This window comes from Vicugna pacos, chromosome 19 (genome assembly GCF_048564905.1).
Source record: "Vicugna pacos chromosome 19, VicPac4, whole genome shotgun sequence".
Classification (NCBI taxonomy): domain Eukaryota; kingdom Metazoa; phylum Chordata; class Mammalia; order Artiodactyla; family Camelidae; genus Vicugna; species Vicugna pacos.
In genome coordinates, this window is record NC_133005.1 from 22,117,898 (window position 1) to 22,132,051 (window position 14,154).

The 14,154-nt window shown below is 47.1% G+C and overlaps 1 gene segment (V, D, J or C); it reads left to right on the forward strand.

Moving 5' to 3' along the window:
- The first annotated feature begins 1,274 nt into the window (after window positions 1–1,274).
- Window positions 1,275–13,007, forward strand: LOC116279124 (Ig heavy chain C region-like). The segment is given in 7 exon segments: window positions 1,275–1,347; window positions 2,700–3,011; window positions 4,034–4,354; window positions 7,644–7,952; window positions 11,504–11,830; window positions 11,942–12,051; window positions 12,635–13,007. Coding segments are annotated over 6 exon segments (1,440 nt in total).
- The last annotated feature ends 1,147 nt before the right edge of the window (window positions 13,008–14,154 follow it).

Here is a 14,154-nt window from a genome sequence, read left to right on the forward strand (position 1 = left end):
GTATGTAAATGCATGACTGGGACAGTATGCTGTACACCAGAAGTTTTCACATTGTAACTGACTATACTTCAATAAAAAAAAATTAAATTACAGCTCTGATAGATGCTATGCAAGAGAAGTAACCGAACCCACAGGAGGTGTCAGGGAAGGCTTTCCTGAGGAAGGAACATATCATCCAAAACCACAGTGTCCAATGTGGCAGCTGTGCGTGGCCTGTGTCACAGAGAGACTGAGGTTTTAATTGTATTTAAATATTTTAAATTTAAAAACAGAAGCAGTATAATATAGATATTTTTTGTTAACCACAACTTTATTTTTTGGGTTGGACTACATTTCACTGTAACTGTTGAAAATTTCAAAGACTAAAGGAAAAAATAAGGTAAAAGACCATACTATTTTTTTAATATTGTTTATATGTTGAAATGATACCCTTTCAGATGCTGGGTTAAATAAAATGTATTTGTTAAAATTCATTTTGCTTGTTTCTTTTTACTTTCTCAGTGTGAATACTAGAACATCTAAAACGCAGTACGTGGCTCACACAGTGTTTCTGGGGACAGAGCTGAGCTGGGAGCGGGTAGACATGTGTCCAGGCTCACAACTGGGAAGCGAAACAGAGTAGGAGGATGGTAGCGGCCATGGGGAGAAGCCAGAGCAATGGAATCTGCGCTCAACATTCATCCTCCCTGTACTTGGAGCCTCGCAGACAATTCTGGGAGACAGGAGAAGCCCTGGCTGACATGGTACAAGTCCAGTGAGGTGGTGGGCGGGGCTGGGTGTGCAAGTCTGTGCTCTGATTTATTTGGTTCTGTATGTCCAGCTCCCGGCACCAACCTTTCTTCCAGATGTGGTCCTTAGAGATGGACCACACAATCCACTCGGTGGTCCCAGAAGCCATCCCTGGGTCGGGGCTATGCAGGTTCTCAATCATGTCTGCTCAGCAAGGAGGAAGCTCACCCCCTCGGAGAAAGGGTGGAGCCTGGCCCCTTCCTACTCTGGTTCAGGGGGCATCAGAGATGGTCAGTGCCCAGGCCAAAGGCAGCAGACGCCTTCCGTGCTAAAGAACCCCAGGTTTAGGGGTTGGAAGGAAACCTGGGCCACAGCAACCACTTCTCCTGCTGCAGCTCAAACCACTGCTCCAGGCCTGGGGGTGGGTAGCTGGCCAGGAATCGCAAGGCCCGCCCTCAGCTGTCAGGAGGTCAGGTGGTTGCTCCTGGGCTCTCATAGATCCTCATCCAGGAGTTGGAGCCAGCACATTCCAGGGACATCGTGAGCCTCCAGCCATGACCACCACACCTGCGCAGGCGCTGGGCGCCCTCCTGCTCACCTGTCTGCTGGGACTCACAGGTGAGTCCTGAATGCTGCCCACAGAGACCCTCAGAGCGGGCAGGGATTGCCAAACTGGGCTGCCTCATGCTATGACAGAGGAGATCTGAGAGCCTTGGGGCAGGGGTCCTGTTTGTCACATCTGTGTCCCCAGCACCCAACTTACATACTGGCTCAGGGGATGCAGTGAAAATTGGGAAAAGCCCCTGCTCTCAGATCTCTGCAGGCTGTCCTGACAGACAGGGAAGAGTCCAGCCCCTGCAGCCGTCAGGATGACTCTGGGAGACAGATCCTACGTTAGGAGCAGAGTACTGTCATAGTTTAAGCTTGTGAGGATGGATGAAGCTGTCTGTGGTGTAGAGAGCCCCCTGTCACTGGAGGTGAGCAAGCAGAGGTTGGAGGTTCACTGGGGTGTCGATGGGAAGGACCTGATGAGGAGGGCCAGCCATGCCGGCCAACCATGCCTGCCAGCAGAGGTTCTTGGCTTCTCACTTCTGTCCAAAATGGAAACCTTTGATTCCTCACCACATCTCCCCCATCCTAACTTGATCCATTTAGCCCCACCTCAAAACCTAGAACCACCATCCACGCAGATGCTCAAGAGAAAAGCCTAGGAATCATTTATTCATAATTTATTCTGTCGCTCATCTTCCCTCCAGTCCATCACCAAGTCTTGATGGCTGTATCTTCCAAGTGGGTCCCTCCCTTTCTCATTTCCCTGGTCCAGGCACCATGACCTCACACCTGGAGGTCTGAGCCAGCCTCCTCACTGGCCTCCCTCCTGCCCACCTCCTTTCCATCCTCCACAGAGCAGCCCCAATTATCTACTACAACATGCCAAGGAGATCAGCTTGCCCCTCTGTTCAAAAATCTCCAGTGGCTTCCCATCATAAAGTGGAATCAAAGGGTCCCCATGTCTCACAAGGCTCCTCTCCATCTGGACCTCTTTGGTCACGATGCTTAAGTCTTAAGACCTCTCAGTTTCTCAGGTCCACCAAGCTCTTCCTGCCTGAGGTGCTTCTCACTGGCTGTTCCCACTTTCTAGAATGTCCTTCCTCTGCCCCTTCCCATGGCTGGCTCCTATCCATTCCTCATTTAAGCTCAAGACATCACCTCCTCCAAGAACCCTTCTCCTACCACCTTTCTATAATTAAGTCCTCCAGGCATTTCCTACATCTGTGCTCTTTGGGTTTCCCTGAAGTCATGGAGGCCCAGTTGTAATTCTGTATTTGCCTGCTGACTTGTTAGCATCTGTCTATAAGCTCCCCGAGGCTGGAACCAGACAGGGCGCATAGGAAGTCCGCAGGGCCTGCCGCGCCGCGGCGCTTCTTCCCGACTGCAGAGTGTGCGATGCGGCTCGCTCTCTTTCCCAGCTGCGCAGCCCTCCATCTCTCTGATGGGCCCCACTCAGAGGACAACCGCCGGGAATTTGGTGGCTTTCAACTGCACCGCTGGCCCCTTCGGCTCCTCCGATTTCTATGTCACCTGGCTGAAGGACAGAGACGAGCATCCAGCCTCAGCTCAGCGCCTGGTGACTGAGGACAAAGCCAAGTACACAGTCACCAGTAAGGTGTGGGTGACCCTGGACCGTCAAGATGTCTGGTCGGAGATGACCTGCGAAGTCACCCACAGGCACCTGGCGGAGCCCCTGCGGAAGCGCATGAACCTCTCCCAAGTGCTCCGAGGTGCGTGAGCAGGGCAGGGTGGGGGCAGCGTTTTCTGACAGCATTGGCTTTCGGAGAATTTAGGGCTTTTGCGAAGCGGCATTTCACGGTTCGGAAATTGGAATCCCTCATGGCCGAGGCCATCCTGGTAGCGGTGTTAAAGGCACGGGCTCCTGAGGCCAACCACCTAGGCTTAGTCCCGGCTGTGCCGCTTCACAAGCTGTGTGATCTTGGGTAAGTTACTTAACCTCTTTGTGCCTCCTTTTCCTCTGAGAATGAGAATAAAATTAAGACCTGCCCTGTAGGTTTCATGTGAGGATTAACGGAGCTATTTCTTACAAAGCACCTGGCACGGTGCTGGCCACACCATATTTAAGCTGTTTATGCAGGTTTCATTTTATCATTATGTAGATTTTATTTTATCATTATCTGACGAAGCTTCCATTCCAAACATCTTTGTTCTATTAACTTCATTATTATTTTTAATTTTAGATATTTAATATTTATTCAGCATAAATGAATTCATTCATCAATGACTACTGTGTGGCAGGCACTGTTCTAGGTGCTAGGGTTACAGAGATGAATAAAATTTTGTCCCTGTTCTCATGAGAATCATATTTGATAATTCTTAAAATAATATTTCATGATATGAAACATTTCAAACAGGAACTAATACAGCAGACACCCTTGTACCCCTACCCACATTTAATGAATATTACTGCTTAGCTCTGTTTGCCTTACATTGAGCATACAAGAAAAATTCATTTCTGTTTTTTGTTTGTTTGGTGTTTTGGGAGGAGGTAATTAGCTTTATTTACTTGCGATTTTTTTTAATTTAACGGAGGTACTGGGGATTGAACCCAGGACCCTATGCATACTAAGCATGCTCTCTACCACTAAGCTATACCCTCCCCCGCGATTTCTTTCTTTTTCATACAGGTAACTAATTTAAGAGTGAGAGATCTAGAGCTGGCTCCTGAGAGAGGAAGACATAGAACAGGCAGGGGTAATTTCAACAGACATTCTTTTGTTTCTGTGCTTAGTTGTCCCCACCCTGAAGATCACCACCAAGCCCTCTGGGATGCAAATCCATGTGCATCAGAGAGTGAATCTCACGTGCCATGTGAGCCACTTCTATCCCTCCCACCTGCACCTCACCTGGATGGAGAACAGGCACAAGGTACAGACCGTGGAGTCCCCGCCAGTCACCAGAAACCCAGATGGGACCTACTCTCTGGAGCACACCTGGCAGGCAGAGGCCACGCTGAACGGGAGTGAGTTTGCCTGCTGGGTGGTCCAGGATGAGCAGCCCCCAGTCCAGGCCAACATCACCCTGCAGGCTCAGGCACCCAGCCTGGGGAAAGGTGGGTGCAGCCTCTCACCAGCCTCTCTGGGCAGCATAGCTGAGAAGGTCAGAGGTGAAAACACCTGCCCTCTGCCTGGAGTGCGAACAGCAGTAGGTCAGGGACTCAGGGCAGCAAGGGATGAAGGTGAAGGAAGAGGGGATGCTGGGGGCTGATGGTAATACTCTCAGGCACTCACCCCTAGATTCTATTCCTCCCTCTCCTACGCCTTCCTCAAGAAGATGGAGTGGGACTTCCTTCCCCAATTCCATGTACTCGTTGAAAGTTCTCTGCGGGAAGATCACGGGCAGCTGGACACCAAAGTCCCTTCTAGGAAGACTTTAACTGTTTCAGCTGACAGTTTCTGGAAGAAAATTTAAACTTGTTTATTTTTTTTTTATTCTTGAGTTATATTTGTGGGGGAGGAGGTAATATTTATTTAATCAATTTATTTCTTTCTTTGAGGGAGGTACTGGAGACCAAGCCCAAGACCTCATGCATGCTACACATGCGCTCTACCACTGACCTTATCCCCTGTCCCTCTGGAAGTCAATTTAAAGAGAGGCCAGAATTCTTGACTGTCTGAGCCAGGAAACAGGGAAGGTGCAGGTGCAAGATTCTCATTCTCTCTACTACTGGGTTTGCTCTCTCCCACTCCTTCCTCCTCCTCTTCTTTGTCTTTTCTTCCCTCTCAGGCCCCTCATTTTCCTTCTTTTTCTCCTCTTTCCCCTACCCTGATCAAATCTCTCTCCTATCTGCCTTTTGTGTCCTAAATGACGTTCTCCACTAGGGGGAGCTGCCCACCAGCAGTTCAGCCCCTGGAAACCGAGCTGCTTTCCTTGGTCCAACTGGAATCAGCTTTAGAAAATGAATGAATGGGCCAGAGGGGATGAAAGGTGGAGAGAAGGGAGGATTAGAAGTGGCCGGGTCTAGCCCAGCCAAGGATGAGCCAGAGCGTGGACAGACAGCTCTCCAGAACCACAGGAAGCTGGTTAGGACAGCTCCCTACAGGCAGTGTGAGCGGCTGCGCTGGCAGCCGGTATCATAGCCCAAGCCACCACCAGCGAAAGGGAAGACAGGATGCTGGGCTGCAGAACCACACGTCTTCACAGCAGGGGCACTGACCCTGCATTTCATCTCTCCCTGAAAGAACTGGCTTTTTCTGCCTGCTCTAAGAATTCTCGGGGGGAATGACCCCACTACCTTTTTTTTTTTTTTAAGCTGAAGTATAGTCAGTTTACAATGTGTCAGTTTCTAGTGTAGTAGCTTGTCCAGCAGAAATAAGAAAAACATCCACCCAGTGGGATATACAGATCTGAGCGAAAAACTCCAAACTAGTTTTTTTCTGATCAGAAGCAGGTAACAGTATTTCTTTTTTGACTCACGCTGAGTTTTTTCTGCTCGAATTTTTCTCCTTCACCTGCATAAATGTTTCTGGCCCACAGCTGCAAGGTTAACCCCCGGGGAACATCACTTTGATTCTCCCACTTCCCTGTGCAGCTGTTTGGCGTGCCCTGTGGTCTTCAGCAGGGAAGGGCAACTTCCTTTTTTCACATCAGGTCCCCTTCTATTTGGTGTTAAAGTGCCTTTGCAGCTACATCTCCCCTCTGGCCCCTAAAACCCTTCTTCAGCTCCCTGCCCCTTGCACACTCCCACCTCCGGGCCTCTGATCACGTTGGCTGCCCCCTGTACAGCATTTACTGTGTACCAGGCATTCTCATATGTTATCTGACATAGGACAGCTGGGACAGGCAGCAGAGGGACCAGGTCTCAGGGATCTCAAATAGCAGAGCTGGGGTTAGGAGGCAGGGCTGCCTGTTCACAGATTCAATGTGTTTTCTGTATTTTTTCCTTCCATCCTGCCTAAAAACAAAATCTTAGTGTTATCTTAATTCTTTCTCACGTCTCCCTCTTAATACTCTAATCTGAAATTTATTTCTTCCTGAATGATCACATTTGCCCACATCTTTCAGTTCCCACAATTGACACTGAAAATACGGGGCCTCCTGCCAGTCCTGACCAGCGGCTTGACTGTTTATACCTCTGTCCTGAGACCTTCACAGCCTTGGAGCTGACACTGGCTCTTATGTTTGGAGGTGGCCACACTTTGGATTCAAATGGATCAGTGTCACCTCTTAGGGCTGCCACAGGCCATCTGTGACCTTAGCAAAGCACTGCCCTCTCTGAGCTCAGTTTTCTCCTCTGTGCAATGAGAACTGTTACTGCCAACCAGGTGCGGACGAAATGGGGACTCCTTTCCTTGACCCCCAGCTTGGCATCCAGGCAATGGGGCACACAGTGGTGCTCCCTGATGACTGTTGGCAGGCTCCATGGTGCCCAGCCCAGAGCTGGGTTGAAAGTAGGAAAATGTTGAAGTTCATGGATTATTATGGGGACGACTCTGGAGAAGTAGAGGCAGCTGTGATGTAACAGAAAGAGCCCCTGACTTGGAGTCTGAATCCTGGGATTGGAATGTGAGTTCTGTGTGCTGTGTGGCCCTTGGGCGAGTCACTAATCCTCTCTGAGCCTTTTCATTCCCTAACATTAAGAAATACAATTAGTAACAGTTCTTTAGATGGTTGTTGTGAGTATGTGATGATGATAGTTACCATTTATAGAGAGATTACTACGTGCCTCATAGTATTCTACACTAGTTGCTTTACTGGATTTATTAACTGAGAATTAAGAATCACCCCCGTTTTACAGATGAGGAAACTGAGGCTTAGAGCATTGAGTAGCACATGCTCCCCCAGCAGAGGGGCTGGGAATGCAAATTTGGCCTGAGTGTGACCCCAAAGCCTATGCTCCTACCTCTTCTCTGTGTCACCTGCCTTCATATGACCTGTCCTGGGAGCAGTGAGACACCCTTTCCTGCGCAGGGACTGAGGACAGAGCTGAGCCTGGTCACTAGGCGCTGACCCTGGGCCCTGACTGCCTGGCTAACAGCCTGGGCTCTACTGACTAGCTGAGGAGCTTGGACAAGTTACCTAGGCTCTGGGCTTGGAGCTGACACTGGCTCCCACCTCCCAGGGTTCCAGCAAGAACTCAGTGGGTCAGTAAGCAGGGTCGTGAGATGCGGTATTGGCCGTGAGGTGTGGGTGGGAGTCTGGCCTCCTTATAAACCGCTGTGGTCCCTGTAGTTTCATTGTCTGGTCTCTGATACCAGCTTCAAAATCGAACTCCTATAAAATGTAACCTTCATACCCTATGGAAGAGGGGGCAATGGGGCTTCCAGATGGAGACACGGAGGATTTGCTCGCACTGGGCTTGGCTCCTCTGCGTCCTCTCACAGGCGGGGTCTCTCTTACAGGCAGGAGCGGCCACTCTTATGCTTTAAAAGGCCCCCTTCAGCGATCTGAGCCGGGCTCGAGCATCCAGCTGACGTTCACGTCCCCCGGATTCCCCACAGGTCAGGTTACTGTGACCTGGCTTAAAAACAACCACAGACTGTTAAAGTCCCAGACCAGCGTCCATTCGCTGGGGGACAGCTACAATGTGACCAGCAGTGTGCTCGTCCCGCTGCAAGCTGACGACGTGCCCTCCCTCGTCCTCTGCCACGTCAAGCACAGGTCTACACTGGTTTTCCAGAAAACCATCAGCCTGGACCAGTACCTCCGTGGTAAGGACTATCTCTTTGTTCAGACTGGTTAGTGCAGAATTGGGCTGTGATGTCTCTGGGCCTCAGTTTCCTTGACTGATAAATGGGACATCCCTTTTTTTGGTTGTGGCAGGGACCCAGTGAAATGATACTGGGAAAGTAAGCAACACATCTCTTACTCATGTTAACACGGAGAAGTGGCATTTGTTATTCTTATTCATTTTTATTACTATTCACATCACCTCTCAGAACTCAGTCTTTTCATTTGTAAATTGAGACAAAACATCTCCTGGGAATTTAATTTATTACTATAATTATTTTTATATAAAGAGGATTTAAGGGCCTTTGTGAACCCTTAAATTTTAAATGCAATGATGCCTTTAGATCATTACTCATATCTGGGTCAGGACCTAATTTTCCATCTGTTTTTTGGTGGTTTTGCTTTTCCTCGCCTGGATCAATGCTTGACAGGTCTATAAATCACATGGTAAAAATAATTCCTTCAGATCACGCCTAGACGGAATCTGTGCGGCCATCTCATTGCCTACGACAACCTTAACGCCCAGAGGAGGGAAGTGAGTTGTCCCAGGTTGCACAGCAGTAAAATTAATTCCTGAAATATTTCTAGGACTTTTAAAGTTTATAGTATATTTCCCTCATTTGTTTTTTTGCTATTATTGTGGGAGGAAGCACATCATTTTGCATGAATAAAATATTGATATTAATGACTGCAATGAGGACAGCACAGTCAGTATACACAATCATGTTCACTGGCTTATTTCTTGTGTACAACTGCCCTGTACTGTTCGTTCCATTAGTGGTTTATAGAAGGAAACTGAGGTCTTAAGAAGGGAAGGTTGCCCAAGGGTGTGAAGTTGGGGAGGGATAGCCTTTGACGTGAATTCAGGATCTGGCTCTGCTGTTCACCAGCTGTGGGACCACCTGCTGATTACGCCAGGTCTCTCAGACTTGGCATCTTTGACTGTAAAATAGGAAAATGATAACGCAGGGAGTCCTCCTTATCTGAGTATTTTTATATAATCCCCTGGAGTTTGGACAATTGTGTAGAGATGCAAAAAATCATAGATAATAAAAATACTCACAAATGAATTATTTACTAATTAGCCCCTACTCTAAACCCTCCCTGCTCAACACTGCCTGCATCTTAGGTTGGGTTTCCTATCATGGAAATATCTTTGTGGGGGTCTTTATTTGGGTTCCCCTGAAGGCAGAGCCTGAAACTAGGTCCTGGGCGCAGGTGGTTGGGAGATGATCGAGAGAGGCTGGGGTAAGAGACGGGGAAAGTGAGACAGGGAATGGGGTGAATTATTGAACTGGGTGCCCCTGTGGACGACTGATGCTCAGCGTCCCTGGGGACCCTCAGAGGAACTGTGTAGACTCTGCCTCAGGACTGTCCCACAGAGGAGGTGTCTGCACCAGTTGGGTGCTGTTTCATGGTTATGGAGAAATCAAGGCAGAACATCGGGGAAGTGTTTCAGGAATCCCAGGTGAGATGTGGCATTGCCCCACATCACTGCCCTGAGATCAGGTGGCTGAGGAAGGAGCTGTGGAGCCTAGAATCCCTCTGCTCTAGCAGGTGGGTCTTGCCTTGATTGAAGTGTGGCAACATCAGACCGCACTGAGCAAACAGAATCCACATCCACTGCCAAGTGAAACCAGAGGTCTGGCAAAATGTACTTCAAGTAATTGATGTAAATGGTGCTGGGGAATTACTGGGATCCCAGGTGAATCTTCCAACTTTTAAAGATGAAAGAAAAAAAAATCTATGATCCTAATGGCTCTGTGGGCACTTCAGAAGAGGACACTTTAATTAAAAGAGGCCCCTTAAAATTCACAGAACAGTCAAATAATTTCACATCACTTTTCAAAATTTACCTTTTAATGATTGTGAAGTTTGAAATGAAGGATTTGATGGTATTTGGTATCAGTGTTTAGGAAAAAAATATGCCAGCTTCCTTACACTCCCAACACTTGTTCCTTCTAAGAGTTAGTGCATAGTTGTCATTATATTCTATACTTAATTAAAATGTAAATTAAGTAAAATTATTTTTATAATCGAAATAATTTTTAAGATGCAGTTTCAACCAATTCCTCTTTGACAATTTCATTGAACTGAGGCCTGCTTTTGTGTAGCGTCCTTCTAAGTGGCTTTTTGTTGCTGTTCTTTTCTGGTATCAAGTAGCTGTTTGCGTTTCCATCGTTTGGTTTTGTGAGGATGAAATGATACACACGCAGTAACTCAAACACAGCCAAGTGCACAGAAACGGCTATTATCAGTGGTGCCCAGGTCTCTGTTCTCCCGGCACTGCCCTGGACACCTTCCAGCCCAGATAACTCACTGGTGGCTGGAATGGTCTATCTGAGACCCTCCATCCTTTCACTCATCCTTGTCACCCTGTGGAGCCCATGACACTTGCTTGGTGGTGCTTTGCCCTGGCCTGTTCTCCCCGTCACCACCTCATTTACCAGGACTTCACCAACACTTTCTCAGGGTCCTGCTCTTTGCTTGGTAAGGATCCCTGGGAAAGACCAAACAGAGAGTGACCCCTGGGGATGGTGTCTTGCCTTGGCTGTCCCACCCATTACAGCATCATTGACAGAACTATATAGGTTGAGGTGGGTTGAATATAAAGAAACAACATTTAGGGGAACAAACATACCCTTAGTTCTTTCAAATTGTACTGCATGAGGAGTTACTCTCTCTACGAGACCAGGAGCTGAAGCCTTTCTTAACCAGGACCATGAGAGATGATCTCATCTTGGACAATTTTATAATAAGGGTCTTGGAAACTGAGGGAAGGTGACTTGCAAAAGGCCTCACATGTGGCTGTGGTGTCAGCGCAGGACCAGAACCCGGCTCTCCCATCCCTTGGTTTAGTGTGAGAACTACACCATGCTGTGTGTTCATTTGAATCCTACTGAACCACTGAATGTTTTTTAGTATTTTAAATCCCCTCAATTTTCTTCAGTATGCATACGTTCTACGTCACAGCTGAAAATCTGGGTGAAAAAAATTTAGAATTGTTCAGATCGTAATTCCAGAAGCCAGCAATCATGAATGCTTATAGCCTTATAATTTGAGTGTCAGAATAGCAAACGGGAAAACATACTGTCTCTGGTGTAACCCCAGCTTTGCTCCTTGTGACCTTGGGCAAAAACTTAACTTCTCCAAACCTAAGTTCCTTCCTATGTTAAATATTAGTATCTTGGAGTCATGAGGACTAGAGTCTGTGAATTTTCCTCAGTCATGGAGTCATGGAGTCAATGGGTTCATAGGTTCTCAAATAGAATTCAGGGTCACCTTCTCGTCTTTTATGACCATAATGGAAAAAGAAAGTGAAGATAGGGTGGTTTCATGATTCCACGCTTCCATTCGGGCACGCATTCACTCATGCATTCCCACACTCATACAATCATGTGATTACTTACTCACACACCTGTTAACCAATACCTAACTCCTCCTCTGGGCAGATGACCCATCCTCAAGGAGCCCCCCAGTGCCCAACATGAACTTCCTACAGTCATTGTCTGATTTCTCTGGGCTGTGCCAGTTCCCCCTGCAGTAACAGTGTCCCAGGCTTCACCCTCCTTGGACTTGGTGGCCGTTACCTGCCACGTGCAGAGATTCTACCCCCAGAGCGTGCGTCTCACCTGGATGGAGAACTGCCGTGCGTTCCAGGGAGAGAAGCAGCCCACGCCGAAGCAGAACAGTGATGGGACCTACACCCTGGAAAGCTTGCAGCTGGTGAACGCCTCGGTGCAGGGGTCCGAGCGTGTGCTCACCTGTAAGGTGCAGCACGAGGCACAGCCTCCCACCCGGGCCAGCCTCATACTGTCCGCAGCAGCCCACAGCACAGACAACCCCCTTGGGAGCCCAGGTAAGCTCACATCTAATCCTGTGAGCAACTGGGTCACTTCTGTCTCCAGGTGGAGTGACGTATTAAATCCCAGAGCTCCATTTGATGTCACCTCTGCCTGTTGTCCCTTAGGTCCAGCGACGCCTGCCCTTATCTTTGTGGCTTTCCTCCTGGGATTCAAAGTGCTGCTGGTGATCGGTTTTGTGGTCACTTACATCTGCAGGTGGCAGAACCTGTAACAGGTGAGTTGATGGCAGCCTTAGTCCTTAGGGAGGGAGATCAGGGCCCCTTTCCTGGGCTGGCAAGAGGAGTCCAGAGTGAGCGCATAAAGTCACATCGATGATCCAGCCTCAAGGGAAGGTTGTGAACAATCTTATTTTCTCCAAATGTGTCTTGGAATTCTCAGAGAGTTTCAACTCTCATGCATTATTTAGAGCCCTGAAATTTGAAGTTTTCCAATTAAGTTTTCTGGGACCCTGGAGGTTGGGTCCAAGGTGTGAAGGTGGGATAAAAATCAAAGTTTTGAGACCCAAACTCCAAAAACCCTCTCCCTCATAAACTGTTGTATATTCAGTTATATCTTTGGAATGATTAAAGTCTTCCAAAAATCAACACATGGAGCCTCTCTGGGGGACTTGGATGGAGTGACTCGTAACACAGATGAATGTGGGTATGGGGGAGGGTTCAGAACTCAGGAAGTGGGTGTAGTCAGTATGGGCTTCATTTCTGATATGCGCCATGAACCCAAGCTAAGCAGAGTGCCTGCCACATAGCGTGTGTGCACAAACATCTGTGGACTTAATGGATGAATGTTTTTCCCTACAGCTTCTGCATGCCCTGCGACACTGCCTCCTGCCCTGTCCAAGGGCCTCAAATGGAGAGAAGGTGTAAGGACCGGACCCAAGACCCCTCTCTCCTTCACTCTACCACCCCCACCTCCACCACACACATGCTATCTTCTACACTACCTCCTATGTTCCTTCTCTCCGAGTTTTGGAGCTGAGTTAAGGATGGACTTTGGTCTTGGAGATCAGGGATGTCTGGACCCTGATGCACTGAACTTCAAACTGGCCCTGTCTCCCCCCCGAAAAGAATCAAGTTGATCAAGAAAACAGGTTTCCATCCTGCTCCTGATCATGAACAACCCTTTATTTTCAGAGCACTTTTTACTTTGTATTAAAAATTCAGAGCTTTTGCAAGTGTGATTTCATCTGAATACATACAGATTTAAAATCACTAAGTTGAAAAAGCATTTTTCTATTCTGCAATTTATAAAGAATAATATAAAAATATCCATGGACCTACCCACCTACCATGCTATCTTTGCAAACTGTTAACATTTTGCTATTATGGTCTGTTGTTCCTTTTAAAATGACTGTCCTGTATTTGGTGTGTATTGTGATTTTATACTTCTGAAACATATGTATAAATCCTGAAGCAATGTATAACATTACTTGCATGTTTTAAATTTTATACAAATGCTACTATGCTGTATACAGCATTCTGGAACTTTTATTTTTTATACTTAACATAGTATGTGGGATTCATTCACGCTGATATATGCAGCTCCATCTCATTGATTTCCACTGCTCTATGGTTTCTATTGTAAAAACAACCCATAGTGTATTGTTTTTTCTTGTGATGGATATTGGAGTTTTATCTAATGCCTTGGTAGGACAATTTTGCACAAATATTCATATCTTTGCTTCCTTGGCACATATAGGAGAGTCTCTCTTCCTCTGGTGTGTCCCACAAAGCAGACTGTTGGTATAATTTGGAGATTTTATTATTTAAAAAAAAGGTCTGCAATAATTGCTCAAATTTTATTCTTCATTTATGCTTTGATCTCACTATAGTGTGTGTGTGTGTGTGTGTGTGTGTGTGTGTGTGTGTGTGTGAGAGAGAGAGAGAGAGAGAGAGAGGTGCCTGGGATCCTATTTCGAGAATATTATATCAGTGGAATTGGTATTTTGAGATTGGCTTTGTTCACTCAACATTATACCTTCAAGAAACTTAGAACTGTTGCACACATATATAACTCATTCCTTTGTATTACTGAGTAGTATTTTCTGGAATGGATGCACCAAAGTTTGTTAAAGCATTCACTTATTATTAGACATTCTGACTTTTTCTAGTTATCTGTTTTATAAAGGAATCTGCCATAACATTCATGCTCTGGGTGTGTGTGGACAAGTTTTCATTTCTCTGAGATAAACACCTGTGAGAGTAATTTCTGGGTCATATAACTCACTTCCTCTCTTAAATCAAGAAAATGATCCCTTTGTTGGATGCAGGCCATACAAGTTCTGACGTCCACGTTGCACTGCGCATTTGGGCTAAGTTTT